Source organism: Leucoraja erinacea, chromosome 21 (genome assembly GCF_028641065.1).
Source record: "Leucoraja erinacea ecotype New England chromosome 21, Leri_hhj_1, whole genome shotgun sequence".
Classification (NCBI taxonomy): domain Eukaryota; kingdom Metazoa; phylum Chordata; class Chondrichthyes; order Rajiformes; family Rajidae; genus Leucoraja; species Leucoraja erinaceus.
Window position 1 is genome coordinate 17,840,084 of NC_073397.1, and position 15,561 is coordinate 17,855,644.

Below are 15,561 nucleotides of genomic sequence, written 5' to 3' on the forward strand. Positions count from 1 at the left end.
CATACAGAACACAATATTTGGATCGAACCCGGGTCTCTGGCGCTGTGAGACACAGAGACAGTTGAGCCAAGGGACCTGTTTTCACACTGTATGACTCTACTATTTTTATTTGGCTGTTGTCCAGTTAAAGAAAAGACTGTATACATGAATACAGTCAAGCCGTCCACAGGGTACAGATAAAGAATAAAGGGAACGATGTTTAGTGCAAGATCTACACTCTGCATTTGGCCCACTCTTTGAGCGGATCAGGGTTGCTATCTATTCACTATTTTCTTGCTGTTGAACAATTGGAACAGGAGGAAGATGACAGTGACTCTGGCACCATGGTAAGAGCGAGTGCAGATGACACGGGGACCATGAGAGCAGCCAGCACGATGAGTGAGGGCGCGCGGACGATGATCGAGCACGACAGCGCTACGCTGGACTCGCAGATGGGGACCATGGTGATCAACAGCGGGGATGATGAGGCGGATGGAACAATGAAAAGTAAGACCTCCGATATTTTAGTTTAATTTAGAGATACAGGGAGGAAACAGGAAATCAAGATCGAAAAAAAACACCCATTGACACCCTCCACAGCCGTCTGTGGCAATGAATTCCAGAGATTCACCACTCTCAGGCTAAAGAAATTCCTCCTCATCTCCATTCCTAAGGTACGTTCTTTTATTCTGAGGCTGTGCACGCTGGTTCAAGTTTCTCCCACTGCTGGAAACATCCTCTCCTCGTCCACTCTATCTGGGCCTTTCATTATCCAGTAGGTTTCAAGTTCAAGTGAGTTTATTGTCATGTGTCCCTGATAGGACAATGAAATTCTTGCTTTGCTTCAGCACAACAGACCATAGTAGGCATTTACTCCAAAACAGATAAGTGTGTCCATATACCATGATATAAATATATACACAGATGAATAAATAAACTGAAAAAGTGCAAATAACAGATTATGGGTTATTAATGATCAGAGTTTTGTCCGAGCCAGGTTTAATAGCCTGATGGCTGTGGGGAAGTAGCTATTCCTGAACCTGGTTGTTGCAGTCTTCAGGCTCTTGTACCTTCTACCTGAAGGTAGCAGGGAGATGGGTGTGTGGCCAGGATGGTGTGGGTCTTTGATGATACTGGCAGCCTTTTTGAGGCAGCGACTGCGATAAATCCCCTCGATGGAAGGAAGGTCAGAGCCGATGATGGACTGGGCAGTGTTTACTACTTTCTGTAGTCAATGAGATTCACCTCATCCTTGGGATACTGGGATTTTGTGTTTCTTTTCATGAATGTGCCATGTGGTTGTTTATAACCACTTGGAAGAGAATATTGTTGAACATTTAACAGCACCTCTAACAACGCAGCACTCCATCACCGCTAGAGTACTGATGGAGTGCTGTGTTCATTTGTCTGCATGCAGGATGATTTCAGGCCTAACTCTTTGGCTCAGAAGTGAGAGTGCTACCTTCAGCATCAGGGCTGTTGAGAATGAGTTAATGTAGGAAATGATGTTGTGTGGTTTGACGTGACCAATCTTTGTCTCTTCCTAAACTGTGACTAATAACACAGCCTGGTTGATATTGATGTAGATTTATTTTGTTGGAGGTTAGTTTGTGTTCCTTTGAGATCAGATAAATATTTAATGAGTCATCAGTGCGGCATTCCTTTCTGATTTCTCTTAGGCTATGCTTCACTGTTAAATATATGTTTTATATAAGAAGATAAAAGCGTAGGAGCTGAAGATTGGAGTGTTCACTTTGATATTATCTAAATATCATGATGAACTATGGAAACAACATTTATAAAGCACCCTTTTATTAAAGTAAAAGGCATTTTACAAGTAATTATCAAGCAAATTTTAACTTAATAATGTATGAACGTCATTTAATTGTATCCCATGCCCACAGAATATAACATTAGTGTCTTGTGGTGAGTATTAATGTTTGATAATTTCTGGTCTAACTTTAGACTTAGACTTCAGAGATACAGTGTGGAAACAGGCCCTTTGGCTCGTCGAGTAGGCCCGACCAGTGATCACTCTGTAAACCAGCTATATCCTACAAACTAGGGACAATTTACAGATGTCAATTAACCTACAATCCTGTACGTCTTTGGAGCGTGGGAGGAAACCAAAGCACCCGCAGAAAACTCAAGCAGTCACAGGAAGAATGTACAAACTCTATGCAGGTAGCACCTCTAATCAGGATTGAACCCTGGTCTCTGGCGCTGCAAGACAGCAACTCTATCTCTGCGTCACTGTGCTGACTCTTATCACAAGTCAGCAGTAGATCCGATGGTAGAATGTGGGAATGGGTGGCTCACAAAGAGCATGTAGGGACTAGATAAACCCTGCCCATTAAACTTTAGACCTTAGAGATACAGCGAGGAAACTGACTCTTTGGCCCACAGAGTCTGTGCCGACCAGCGATCACCCCCCTGTACTTGCACTATCCAACACAATAGGGACAATATACAATTTTACTGAAACCAATTAACCTACAAACCTGTACTTTTCTGGAGTGTAGAGGAACCCAGAGCACCCGGAGGAAACCCACGCGGTCACAGGGAGAACGTACAAACTCTGTACAGACAGCCCGTAGTCAGAATCAAACCTATAAGGCAACCACTCGACCACTGTGCAACTGGGCCGCACCATTGTCCACATGCAGCAGGGGTCCAGAATTGAGAGATTTGCATGGAAAACAAAATGCTGGAATATCTCAGCAGGTCAGGTAGCATCTCTGGAGGACATGATCTGCAGTTTCATTGCTCTTCATGTGCACCCTTTCATGCAGTGAATTTTACTTTCGTTCAGGTACAGTGCAGAAACAGGCCCTTCAGCCCACCATGTCCATGCTGACCCGCTACAATAGCACTACCCTGTGCACTAGGGACAATTTACAATTTGACCAAAGCCAATTAACCTACAAAACTGTACATCTTTGTAATGTGGGAGAAAACCGTACCACCCACGTGGAAATGGGGAGACCGTACAAACACTGTACAGACAGCACCTTGTTCAGGATCGATCCTGGCATAAGTGCTGTAAGGCAGCAGCTCCGCCATTGCGCTACTGTGCCGATCGCTAATTCCAGGCACCTCTGGGTGAAAATGTTTTCCTCATCTCCTTCTCTCCCATGTTTGGATAGCTAGCAGCCATGTGATCCCTCCCCTCCCATGCCTCTCCTTACCATGTTCGTAAAAGAGCAGACCGATGGCAGAAGGCTGGGAACTATAGAACGGTTAATTCAACGCCATAGGCAAGATGTCATAGTCACTCATCATAGGGGAAATAGGTCATTATTTCTGGAAGCTGGATATAATCAAATCTAATCAACATGGTTTTAATGAAAGGTAAATCATGTTGGACAAATTTGGCTCTAATTCTTAGGGGATGTAACAGGGAGAGGAAATACAGGGGAATGTGGTAGATGGGTAGATTTAGATTTCCGAAAGACATTTAACAAGGTGCCGCAGAGGAGTCTGATTTATAAATTAAAAGCCCATTGTATCGGTGGAATTGTGTTCAAATGGATTGTAAATTGGCTGTCTCATTGAAAATAGTGTTGGAACAAGTGGATCCTTTTCAAACTAGGTGTAGGTAGCTAGTGGAATACCGCAAGAATCCGTTCTTGGAAGGGATGAATAAGTAGTATGCAAGGTTTTCACATTTACCGATGATACAAAAATAGGTGGATGGGTATGTTGTGAAAAGGATACAGTGATTCTGCACTAGGATATGGAGAGAGGTGAGTGGGCAAAATACTTCAAAGACGTACAGATTTGTAGGTTAATTGGCTTTGGTAAAATTGTACATTTTCCCTAGTGTGTGTAGGATAGTGTTAGTGGGTGATCGTTGGTCGGCATGGGCTCAGTGGGCCGAAGGGCCTGTTTCCATGCTATCTCTAGATTAAAACTGAACCATGCTTGCAAATGATGTTTGACACGGGACAGTGGGGGGGTCTTACAATTTGGTAAGAGAAATCGTACCAAAGATTTACCTAAGAAAGAAGGGTTCAGATCCAAAACCTCACCTATCCATGTTCTCTAGAGATACTGCCTGACTGGCTGAGTTACTCCAGCGGGTTGTGTCTTTTTCAGCTGTATAACACTTCAGTTTGGCCACATTTGGAGTATTGTGTGCAGTTCTGGTTGTCCCATTCCTGGAAGGAATTGGAGACTTTGGCGAGAACGCAGAAGAGGTTTACCAGGATTAGAGAGTTTATGAGGAGTGGTTGGAAAAACATGGGCAGGTGACATTTTGGGTTGGGACCCTTCTTCATTCTGAAGAAGAGTAGCGACCCACGACCCATCAGCTATCCATGTTTCCACAGGTGCTGCCTGACCTGCTGAGTCAATCCAGCACTTTGCATCTTTTACTGACTTTTAAGAACTTCGTCCGTGAAATGTGCAGTTTGCTGAGATTCCTCTAAGACCACAAGGTGGCACCAGATCTCAGTGATGGTGCGCTAAAGAAGTTTAAAATAAAAGGATATTTAATTTGGTTTAGAGCTACAGCATGGAAACAGGTCCTTGGGCCCACTGTGTCTACACCGACCATCAAACACCAGCTCACGCTAGTTCTATGTTATCCTACTTTCTCATTCACTCCTTCATGCGGGGGATCTCACAGAGGGCCATTTAACCTACAAACCACGTGATCATAGGGAGAATGTACAAACTCCACGCAGACAGCGCCCTTATTTTATTTTTGCAGCAAAATGTTGATGATTTTCAATTTTTGTCTTGTGATGCTAACTTTCAACGCTATTTTATTCATAACTTCATTTTCCAATGTGATAACTTGCACCTTTGCTGTCCATGGTTCCGACTTCTCCACTACCTTTCCTCACCAATCTTTCCAGCTCCGCCATGTGCTGCTTATCCAGACACATGGGGGCAATTTACAGAGGCCAGTGAAACTACAAAGGTATGTCTTGGGGTTATGGCAGGAAACCGGAGCATCCGGAGGAAACTCACGAGATCACAGTGAGAACCCTGTGATTCTTCCCCGTAATGTTTCATAAATCATCGGTCCATTACCAACTCCCATTCGCATTCCAGCAACAGTAGATGGGAAAGGATCCTTAACCTCGGAGGTCATAACGAACCCTGGTCACTGGAGCTGTAAGACACTGCACTATCCACAGCACCTCTGTCACCCAGTTTAGGAATCAATTCCCTTATCGCCCTTTCTTGTCTCTTCAGACCAAATCATGGTAGAGTAGTAGAAATTCAGCATGTTTGTTTTTCAACTAAAAAAAATTCATTTTCTGAATGAGTTTATTTATTTCCTCTCTTGCCTCCCTTTCACTTTTAGATGGTCTGTATATTTATAATCTCTTTCTATATGTCATTGCTGCCTTGATCTATTTCCACTTTCCTGTATTGTTGTGATCATATGCAGTGTTTAATTTATATTCAGTATTTTTGTGTTGCCGTACTGCAGTCATTCTTGATCCATCTGGTTCCTTGCAGCATTTTACAACCTCCAGTTTTCCAGTTTTCTTGGACAGTTTCATTCATGGTTTAGGACTTTCACCCTTTAGCTTTTAACTTTTTTTAATACTTGTGTCCCAAAACAACATTAATTTCCATGTCTGTTTTCTCCAGTTGCCTGTCCTATCCTTGTTTACAATGACAGCTGTTTCATTCTTTGCCATTATGGCACACTCCTGTCTTACAGTTGTAAAGTGTTTAAGAAGGAACTGCAGATGCTGGAAAATCAAAGGTACACAAAAATGCTGGTGAAACTCAGTGGGTGCAGCAACATCTATGGAGCGAAGGAGATAGGCAATGTTTCGGGCCGAAACCCTTCTCCAGTCTTTTGGCCCGGAACGTTGCCCATCTCCTTCACTCCATAAATGCTGCTGCACCCGCTGAGTTTCTCCAGCATTTTTGTGTACCTTACAGTTGTAAAGCCCTTGCCACCTTTCTATCAGGGCACAGGTCACATTCTGGTAGAGGTGAACTAAAACCGCAAAACACTGGAAGCACTGAGCAGATCAGGCGGCAGCTATGGTAGAGTTACTGCCTTTACAGGGCCAGAGACCCAGGTTTGATCCTGACCACGGGTGCTGTCTGTACATCCTTCCTCTCTCCGTGTGGGTTTCCTCTGGGTGCTCCGGTTTCCACCCTCCTAAGATGCTCGGGTTTGTAAGTTAATTGGCTTCGGAAAATTATCCCTAGTGTGTCGGATGCGAAGGTGGGATAACCTAGAACTGGTGTGAACGGGTGATGGATGGTCGGCGTGTACTCTGACCCCCTCTCTCTGCAAGTGGAGCCTGGTCTGTGCTTTTATAGACATTAGACAATAGGTGCATTAGTAGGCCATTCGGTCCTTCGAGCCAGTTTCACTGTGATCATGGCTGATCATCCACAATTAGCTTTTCCAATATTTCCATTGACTGAGCACTGAAACGTTGGGCCAGAGCTCTTATCTGGCACTAAACCAGCCCAATGGGATTAGCAGGTTAATGGAACTGCCGCTCTGCAAATATCAGGGGGGAGTAGAACGAGCAGCTAACTTTATATTTTTTGGACCATGGACACATTTATTCCCCCTGCGTATTTCCTTGACTGACTGTTTAGTTTCCTGTAATAATGCAGAGAACCAGGGTTCATTGTTTTCACATTTTGCCTGAGGGAGATACAATATATTTTGCAGACTGGTATTCATCTGTGACATATCCGAGTGTATTTTGTTAATGGAACAAAACCTCCAGAGCATAGAGTACTTCCAGACATTAATGATTCACTTGGAGAGCTCTATTTGCCTTCTAATTGTGGACTCCAGCTGATGAAAACTCAAGCAGCCTGAGTGTCAGATGTGAGATGATTAAAAGTCAGAGCACTTGGCCAAAAGAAACAACAGCTTACAATAGTATAGCACTTTTCAATTGTGTAGTGCTCCTTGAGTGTTTATCTGCATGTAATGACCCAGGCAGGAGATTAGGATAGGTGACTGAAGGCTTGGTCAAAGGTGTGGGTTTTACCGAGGTTTGAAAGTTAGGTGAGATATGAAGAGGTTTAAGAGGGTGATTTCACAACTACATGCAAGATGAAATGAGGAAGATTGGATATGTAAAAGCGGTCAGCATGAGAGATTGGAGAACTTGGAGGATAGATAGTAGGCCTGGAATCGATTGCACAGATCTGCACAGGGATGTAATGCTGACACTTTATAAGGCACTGGTCGGACCACATTTGTAGTATGATGAACAGTTTGGGTTCCTTATTTGCGGAAGAACGTGCTGACATTGGAGAGGGTACAGAGGAGCTTCACACGAATTATTCCAGGAATAATTGGGTTAACAAATGCTGAGCGTTTGACGGCACTGGGCCTGCACTCACTGGAGTTTAGAAAGTCGTGGGGGGACCTCATGGAAACTTACCGAATAGTGAAAGGCCTTGGATAGAGTGGATGTGGAGAGGATGTTTCCGCTAGTAGGAGAGTCTAGGATCAGAGGCCATAGCCTCAGAATAAATGGAGATTCATTAGGCAGAGGGTGGTGAATCTGTGGAATTCATTGGCACATCAAGCTGTGGAGGCCAAGTCAATGGATATTTTTGCGGCAGAGATTGATAGATTCTCGATTAGTGTGGTTGTCAGGGGTTATGGGGAGAAGGCAGGCGAATGGAGTTCAGAGGGAAAGATAGATCAGCCATGATTGAGTGGTGGAAATTGATGGGCCGAATGTCCTTGTTCTGCTCCTATAACTTATGAAGAGGGAGAAGAAATTTGAAAACAAATTTGAATTTTAAAACCGAGGCCTGGCCAGACTGGAAGTCAGATTCACTCAGCAGGTGTAGGGTAATTGGTGAGTGGGAATTAGTGCAGGTTAGAAAATAGGTCGCGAAATGTTGGATGAACCCAAATGCTCAGAGGTTTCAAGCTGTGAAGCCAATCATGAGGGCTTTGTGAGAGCCCATCTACATACCATTTGCGGCCTTTACGGTTTGTTACTATTTAAAGAAAACATAATCCTAGTACAATCCTAGTGTTTTACAGATTATTTTGAACCTTTCGCCCCTCAGTTAACTTGGCAACTCTGGTTTGGGTTTGACTTCAATGTCAAACACTCTCCGGATGGGCTGTTCCACTATGCTTTGGGGTTAGGTTGTCAGTTTGCAGGCGGTGGCTTCATCATTCCTCTTGCTGGATGTTCAATGTCACTGGAGATTGCCGCATTGACCTGGCCTACAATGTAATTACCTTTGTGCAAATCCATTTGCCTTTATTAGCCTCCACATCTTCACATCTTCTCCTTCCCTTAGCCTTCAGCCTAACTCAGATTCAAGATTTTAGTAACTAATTCTCTTGTCCTAGTTTGGGCTAATCTGGATCAGAATACAATTTGGTATTTGTGATTTTACCGAGTCCAAGCTTGGTTTAATCTGGATCTGAGGAGAACTTGGTATCTGAGGATTTCCCTGCTCCCATCTTGGGCTTGATCGTTCTTGCTGTTTTTCAGTCTTTACTGGATCTTGCCTCGCTGTGACGTTTCTGAGGACCAAGGTAACGAGGATTGTGTCGTTTTGAATGTCACATTGTCAGTTTGCAGACAGTGGGATAATAATGCCTCTTGTGCTTCACTGTACTCATGATCCGTTGGGGTTGAAGATAGACACAAGGTGCTGGAGCAACTCAGTAGTCAGGCAACATCTTTGGAGAAAAAGGATGAGTGATGTTTTGGGTCGAGACCCTTCTTCAGACTGAAAAGTAGGTTTTGACCCGAAACGCCACCTATCCTTTTTCTCCAGAGATGCTGCCTGACCCGCTGAGTTACACCAGCACTAAATGTCCATCTTTGGTATAATCCAGCATCTGCAAGTTCTTTGTTTCTAGGGCTAGGGTTAAGTTGAACTCTTTTCAATGGGAAATTGCACTGCTTGTTAAGACAAGCCTTGTTTTTGCAATTGCCTTGATGGAAGACAATAGACAATAGGTGCAGGAGTAGGCCATTCGGCCCTTCGAGCCATTCAATGTGACAATGGCTGATCATCGCCAATCAGTACCCCGTTCCTGCCTTCTCACCATACCCCCTGACTCCGCTATTTTTAAGAGCCCTATATAGCTCTCTCTTGAAAGCATCCAGAGAACCTGCTTCCACTGCCCTCTGAGGCAGAGAATTCCACAGACTCACCACTCTTAGTAATAAAAAGTGTTTCCTCGTCTCCGTTCCAAATGGCTTACTCCTTATTCTTAAACTGTGGTCCCTGGTTCTGGACTCCCCCCAACATCGGGAACATGTTTCCTGTCTCTAGCGTGTCCAAGCCCTTAACAATCTCCCTTAACGGAGACGAGGAAACATTTGCAGCTGAAGGTTCTTGATAGGCATCCTTTTACATACAGTTAGCAATAACCATACGGTGCATGTCCCTTGAGAGTTATCTTTACTACGATTAAATGCAAATAGAGGATTGAATAGCATGTCGTTTTTATGAGAGATTTGTTTGTGTTATAACATATTATGATTGGTAATAAGGAATTAGAGTGCTTAAGATTTCAATGAGTGCATTTGGCAGTCGGGGTAGTTGGATATGGTGGATAGTTGATCTCTAATCCTCCATCCCTCATTTCCCCTCTCCCCTCCACTGCAGTTGCTGCCTCAGCAAAAGCACAGTATTTATTGATTTTGACATCTACTGAGGGCTGCATTACTGTCGGGAGCGTTTAATTGTTATATGTACTGACAACGGAACAATGAAATTTTGACTTGCAGCAGCATAGCAGGTCTGTAAATGCAAAACACGTAGATAATATGTAATAAGTTAAAATAAAATTCAATGAATTAATAACCACAATACTAGTGCAAAAAAACCTGTAGAACACAAGGACATTCATGTTACTGAGCAGACAATACAGTCTTGCTGCATTGAGAGTTCTCACCAGTTTCACCATCAATAATGCAGCAGGTTGGGACTTGAGCCTCCACTACAGAAGCATTGGATTTCCTTTCTGACAGATGAAAACAGTCGTGGACATTTTGCCGAAAAATACAATGGGACTGTTCACCTTGTACCTCAGCATCTTTTCTAATCAACGATAGCAGGCCGTTTTTTACTCTTCTGGCATCAATTCCTGCGGGAATGAATTGTCATTTGTCAAGAGAGTTGCCACCCTCTCACAACATCAAATCTGCACCATTTTGCTTTGACTTTGATGTAACCTGTTGTGACGGATTTAACCATATTCTTCATCTGAATTTTTCTATCTTGGTTTTTCAAAACTGCTTTCTCCCCTTCCTCCACGTTCATCTCCCTATCCCTACTATTCATTTTGTTCTTTGCCAGGGCTTGAAAGCTTCAAATGTTTAGCTTAGATTTGCTTAGTTGAGAGATAACAGCATGGTAGCAGGCCCTTTGGCTCTCCGAATCCGCTCTGCCCAGCGATATACTAACAGTATCCTGCACACTAGTGTGTACGAAAGAACTGCAGATGCTGGTTTAAATTGAAGGTATACACAAAATGCTGGAGTAACTCAACGGGGCAGGTAGCATCTCTGGAGAGAACGAATGGGCAACGTTTCGGGCCGAGACCCTTCTTCAGACTGAAAAAGGGTCTCGGCCCGTTCTTTCTCTCCAGAGATGCTGCCTGTCTGTCTGAGTTACTCCAGCATTTTGTGTCTTCCTGCATAATAGTGACAATTTACAAATTTACCAAAGCTAATTAACCTACAAACCTGTACATCTTTGGAATGTGGAGGAAACCGAGGAAATCCCATGCGGTCATGGGAATCATTGTATACAGGTAGCACCCTTAGTCAGGATTGAACCCGGGTCTCTGGCGCTGTAAGGCAGCAACTCTACCACTGTGCTACTGTGTCGCCACAAAGTTTCACCATTTTTGCCATGACATTGATGTAACCTGCTATGAGGGTTTTAACCATACACCCTTTGAATTTCTCTCTGTTTTTTTCCAAACTGCTTTCACCTTCAACTCCATGTTCATCTCCCGATCACTGCTGTTCATTTTGTTGTTTCCCAAGGCTTAAAAGCTTCAAATGTGTGTTTGCCTTCACTCTCCTCAAAATGTCATATAAATCAAGAATAAATATTGAGTTCATTGATGTAAACTCAAATAATTTTTTTCAAATGACTTGATTCCTTAACAAAAAGAGATATTATCTGAATCTTAAAATGCATATCTTTTTAAGAATCAGGAATTCACAGCAATTGATTAAGCAATTATTGACCAGAAACACATGATCACAAAGTTCTTTTTAGAACAGACTTCCGTAAAAACTTCCCCCTTTTAAGTATGCCAACTTTTCCAATCTATCTAAGTTACATAAAAATCTGAAAAAGGTGCTTAGCTCTTAAAGACTTGCGGGGTTGTAGATTAATTGGACCTCTGTAAAATGTTTAGGGAGCGGATGTGAAAGTGGGATAACATAGAACTAGTGTGAACGGGTGATCGATGGTCGGCGTAGATTCAGTGGGCAGAAGAGCCTGTATCTCTAAACAGAAAAAAATCTCACCAGGTCAGGCAGCATCTGTGGAAAGAGAAACGAGTTTCTGTTCTAGGTCAAAGATCCTTCCTCGGAACTGATTCTCTTTCTACAGACCGACCTGCTGACTATTTGCAGCTTTTCTATTTTCTTTTTCTATTATCCCAGACTCAACAACTATTTCTGCATCAGACGGATATGTGTACGCCCAAACATGAACCATTCATCTCTGCTGTCTCTTAAGTGCAGTGTTCAGTAATTCAGTCGAGTGAAACATTTTCTGAGGCATTTAAATATAGTTAGTGTAGGAAATAGTATTGATTCAAAGCTTTCACCATTATTGTTCTTGCAATTGCACGCAATGCTGAAGCTGTAATGAAGGTTCATTTTTATTTCCCCAAAACTAGCCAGTTCAGTAATTTCCTCATTTGTAAAAAAAAAAGACAGAAAAGCTACTTTTATCTGCACAAACTGTGATTCTTAATGAGCTTGTAATTAGTATTTCCAGATGTAGTGAGCATAAGCGCCTCACTTAATGAAGGTTATTAATGAACAAGATTATCTCTCTGTCACAGTTTTGTAGCAATATAGATATTTGTGTTATTGCAAACGCATCCAGCTGGGACCAATTTTCAGCTTCACAAACTCCATGGAAATTATTCATTGTCTAGCTTAGAAATAGCTGTTTATTAGACCACTTATATCGTGCTTTGTCTGTACATCAGAGTGCAGCCGTGATCTGAATTCATTAATCTGAAAGTAATCCCCGCCTGGGGGATAGAGTGCAACCTTCTTGTGGAAATCCTGATTGTTTTATCCTGAAATTTCCTCGTTGCTTGAAGCGATATCTTTGGTCTTCTGAGTACGGGCTACCCCGCGTTGGAGAACTGTAAATCATTCCTTCCTTTAGCCGCTATTATGCTGCTACAACTAATTAAAGTTGCTGCAATACACAATCCTCTGTTATTTGGGCCAGTGAGATTCCACGAAAGCTAATCAAACTGTGACTTGGTTATCATTAAAAGACACAAGGTGCTGGAGTAGCTCAGCGGGTCGGGCAGCATCTCTGAAGAACCTAGATAGGTTTACGTTTATTATTGTCACGTGTGCCGAGGTACAATGAAAAGCTTTGTTTTGCAAGCTGTCCAAACAGCTTATTGTACTGTTTGTGGGTTAATTGGCTTCTACAAATCGCCCCTAGTGTGTTGGATAGAACTGTTGTATAGATGATCATGGTTGGTGTGGATTCGGTGGGCCGAAGGGTCTATTTCCACACCGTATCTCTAAACTAAACTAAACTAAACCAAGCTGCATTAAGTTTCATTATGTATATCTCACCATGTAAGCCTGGACAGTGGAATGTGCCAATTACAATATTCAGTTACTGATATAAATAACTGCACTGGGAGGCAACAATGTTTTAGATAGACCACTGGGCATTTTAGTTGATAATCTCGCAACAGCAGCAAGTGACGCTCAGGGAATGCCCCGGGAAAGGCCTTTGGAGCCGAGAGATCTGTTGTTGAGGATGCTGTTCAGGATGAAGCTTCCAAGACCTTCCTGGATAACCAACATTCCAGAAATACAACATACATTTAAACAGGCAAGGTATAGGAAGGTATGGTCCGAATATTGGCAAATGGTGTCGGTGTAGAAGGCAAAAAGGTTTACCATTGGTCCTGTTCCTGTGCTGCATTAATCTAACGTTTAGGTATGTGAATAACAGTCTCAAACACCACAGCTGTTTAGAAGGCAGAATACAAAGGCATTGTGATTCTGGTTAAACATATAGGTTTCTCAATATCACCAAACCAAGGGTTGAAAGCTTTGGTGTTAAGGTAATCTGCCAAATGACCTTAATAATCTTCTTAGGGATTCATATGGTGAGATCTATCATCTCTATGTCCCTCAGGGCCTGAGGACATTCTATGCTTGATTGAGTTATGGTGAAAGCTTTTTTCAACAGACCTTTCCATGAGGGCATGAGTGGTATGGCATGGTCCAGCTGAAAGATGGAAATGGCCAAACCTAACTGTAGCAAGATGGAGAGAGGGAACCTTGGCACCTAGAAACACTGGGTGAATGAATGCCTGCTTAGAGGCAGACACAGAGGTAATCAACAGAATTAGGGCTATATTAAATACAATTTCCTTTCTTTCCTTTCCTTTGCGATTCGTACATCACATTCTTCGGATGGGTTTTTTTTTGATCTCCAGGTAAACTAGATGGCTTCATTTATCAAGGTTTATGGGTATCATCCTTGTCGACACAAAGTGCTGGAGCAGCAGTGGGTCAGGCAGGATCTCTGCAGAAAAAGGATGGGTGACGAGTTACTCCAGCACATTGTGTCTATCTTCGGTATAAACCAGCATCTGCAGTTCCTCTTTACACACATCTTTGTAGACCTCTGCTGCAAAAGAAAACTTCTCCCTCTCAACCTCTCAAAACTCCCCCTCGGTTTTCAAATAGCTCGTAAGCATCCCCCCCCCCTCCCCCCCTCCCCTCCTTTCCCAACCTTAAATCTTCTCCTTTAAGACTTCAAATCTTTCTCCTTAATCAATTCCTTAAAACATCTTTCCCTGGCCTTCTATCTCATTTTCTTTCCTCTCGCTCCTCTGAATGTGCCTTGGGCTGTTTTATTGCCTTTGGGATGTTGCTAGCATAGAAGCAGAAATAATTTATGCAGGATTTCAGTTCTTGTTTTATTTCCTCCAACGCAGAGGTGCTTTGCTTCAGGCCTTGTGCACAAAAACAGATCTTAATGAGCTGTTAATGCTTCATGAAAGACCAAAAATAGGCAAAGAAGAATTCTATCTCGAGCTTAATGACCCTAGTATTTAATGGGGGAGGCAGTTGGATGAGGTGGCGACAGTTTTATTCATTGATGGAATAGGCGGCCAAACTATCACTGTAACCTCATATTAAATGACATTCATCACACTGTTTTTTGTGAGGGAGGGAGTTCCCAGGTATGGAGGCGCAACAACTGAAGAAGGTTGTCCACATAAAGGACCCGAACACTATAGGGCAGTAGAATAGTTGCCTGACAGCGCCAGAGACCCGGGTTCGATTCCGACTTCTGAAAAGACACAAAGTGCTGGAGTAACTCGACAGTTCAGGCTGCATCTCTGGAGGACAAAAATAGGTGATTTTTTTTTTTGGTGGGGGGTGTGCCAGGACGCCTCTTCAGGCAGTTCCTTGTACCTCCGTAGAAGATGGGAGGCACATCAGAAGTACCGCCTATCTAAGAAACAGTAGAGGCCGGAGATTTGAGCTGCCCATGCGTGAGGCAGGATGTAGTGAGAGTACGTCGTCTCACAAGGAATATAACCATGTAGTTGGAAGGTCATTTTGGGATCAAATATGACGTCAAGACTGCAAGTAATCTCAGTCATCCTCATACCATTGCCGTGCTTCTGTCTTGGAGATGAGATTGCTACGGACAGAGCCACGGTTGATGTAAGATCATATGACAAAATAGTTTAATGTGAAGTAAAACGGAAAATGTTGCAGGTCAAGTAGAGTACTATCTGATTCTCCTCCTCTTCGAGACAATAGTAAGGATTTGAAAACTGGGATTGAATTTCTTAAAGTGTCGTTCATGTGAGAGCAAGCATAGGGCGAATTGTAACTCTTATACACAGGATGCGATGAGGGATGAGCTGACATTTCGGTATGGTGGGATTAGGGAGGTTGGGTAGGAATGCAATTTAGCAATCAAATCCAGAGCCAAAGACATCGTTCAACTAGAGATGACTGAGGAATTGTCACAGGTGGATGATGCTACTGTTAGAAATAGGCAACGTCGATGACTGCATGGATATATGAAAATACAAATAATATCACTGTACTGTACAATGCTGATAAATGTGAGGTGCTACACCTTGGCAGGACAAATCAAAATAGGACGTACATGGTAAATGGTAGGGAATTGAAGAATACAGTTGAACAGAGGGATCTGGGTATAACCGTGCATAGTTCCTTGAAGGTGGAATCTCATATAGATAGGGTGGTAAAGAAAGCTTTTGGTATGCTAGCCTTTATAAACCAGAGCATTGAGTATAGAAGCTGGGATGTAATGTTAAAATTGTACAAGGCATTGGTGAGACCAAATCTGGAGTATGGTGTACAA

General features: G+C 42.9%; 1 protein-coding gene across 1 annotated transcript in view; it reads left to right on the forward strand.

Moving 5' to 3' along the window:
* LOC129707322 (serine/threonine-protein kinase 3/4) overlaps nucleotides 1-15,561 on the forward strand; it is a 108,690-nt gene that overhangs the window by 45,539 nt on the left and 47,590 nt on the right. Inside the window, exon 9 of the mRNA XM_055652274.1 lies at nucleotides 297-486. Within this exon, the coding sequence (XP_055508249.1) occupies nucleotides 297-486 (190 nt within the window). The remainder of the gene's footprint in view (nucleotides 1-296; nucleotides 487-15,561) is intronic.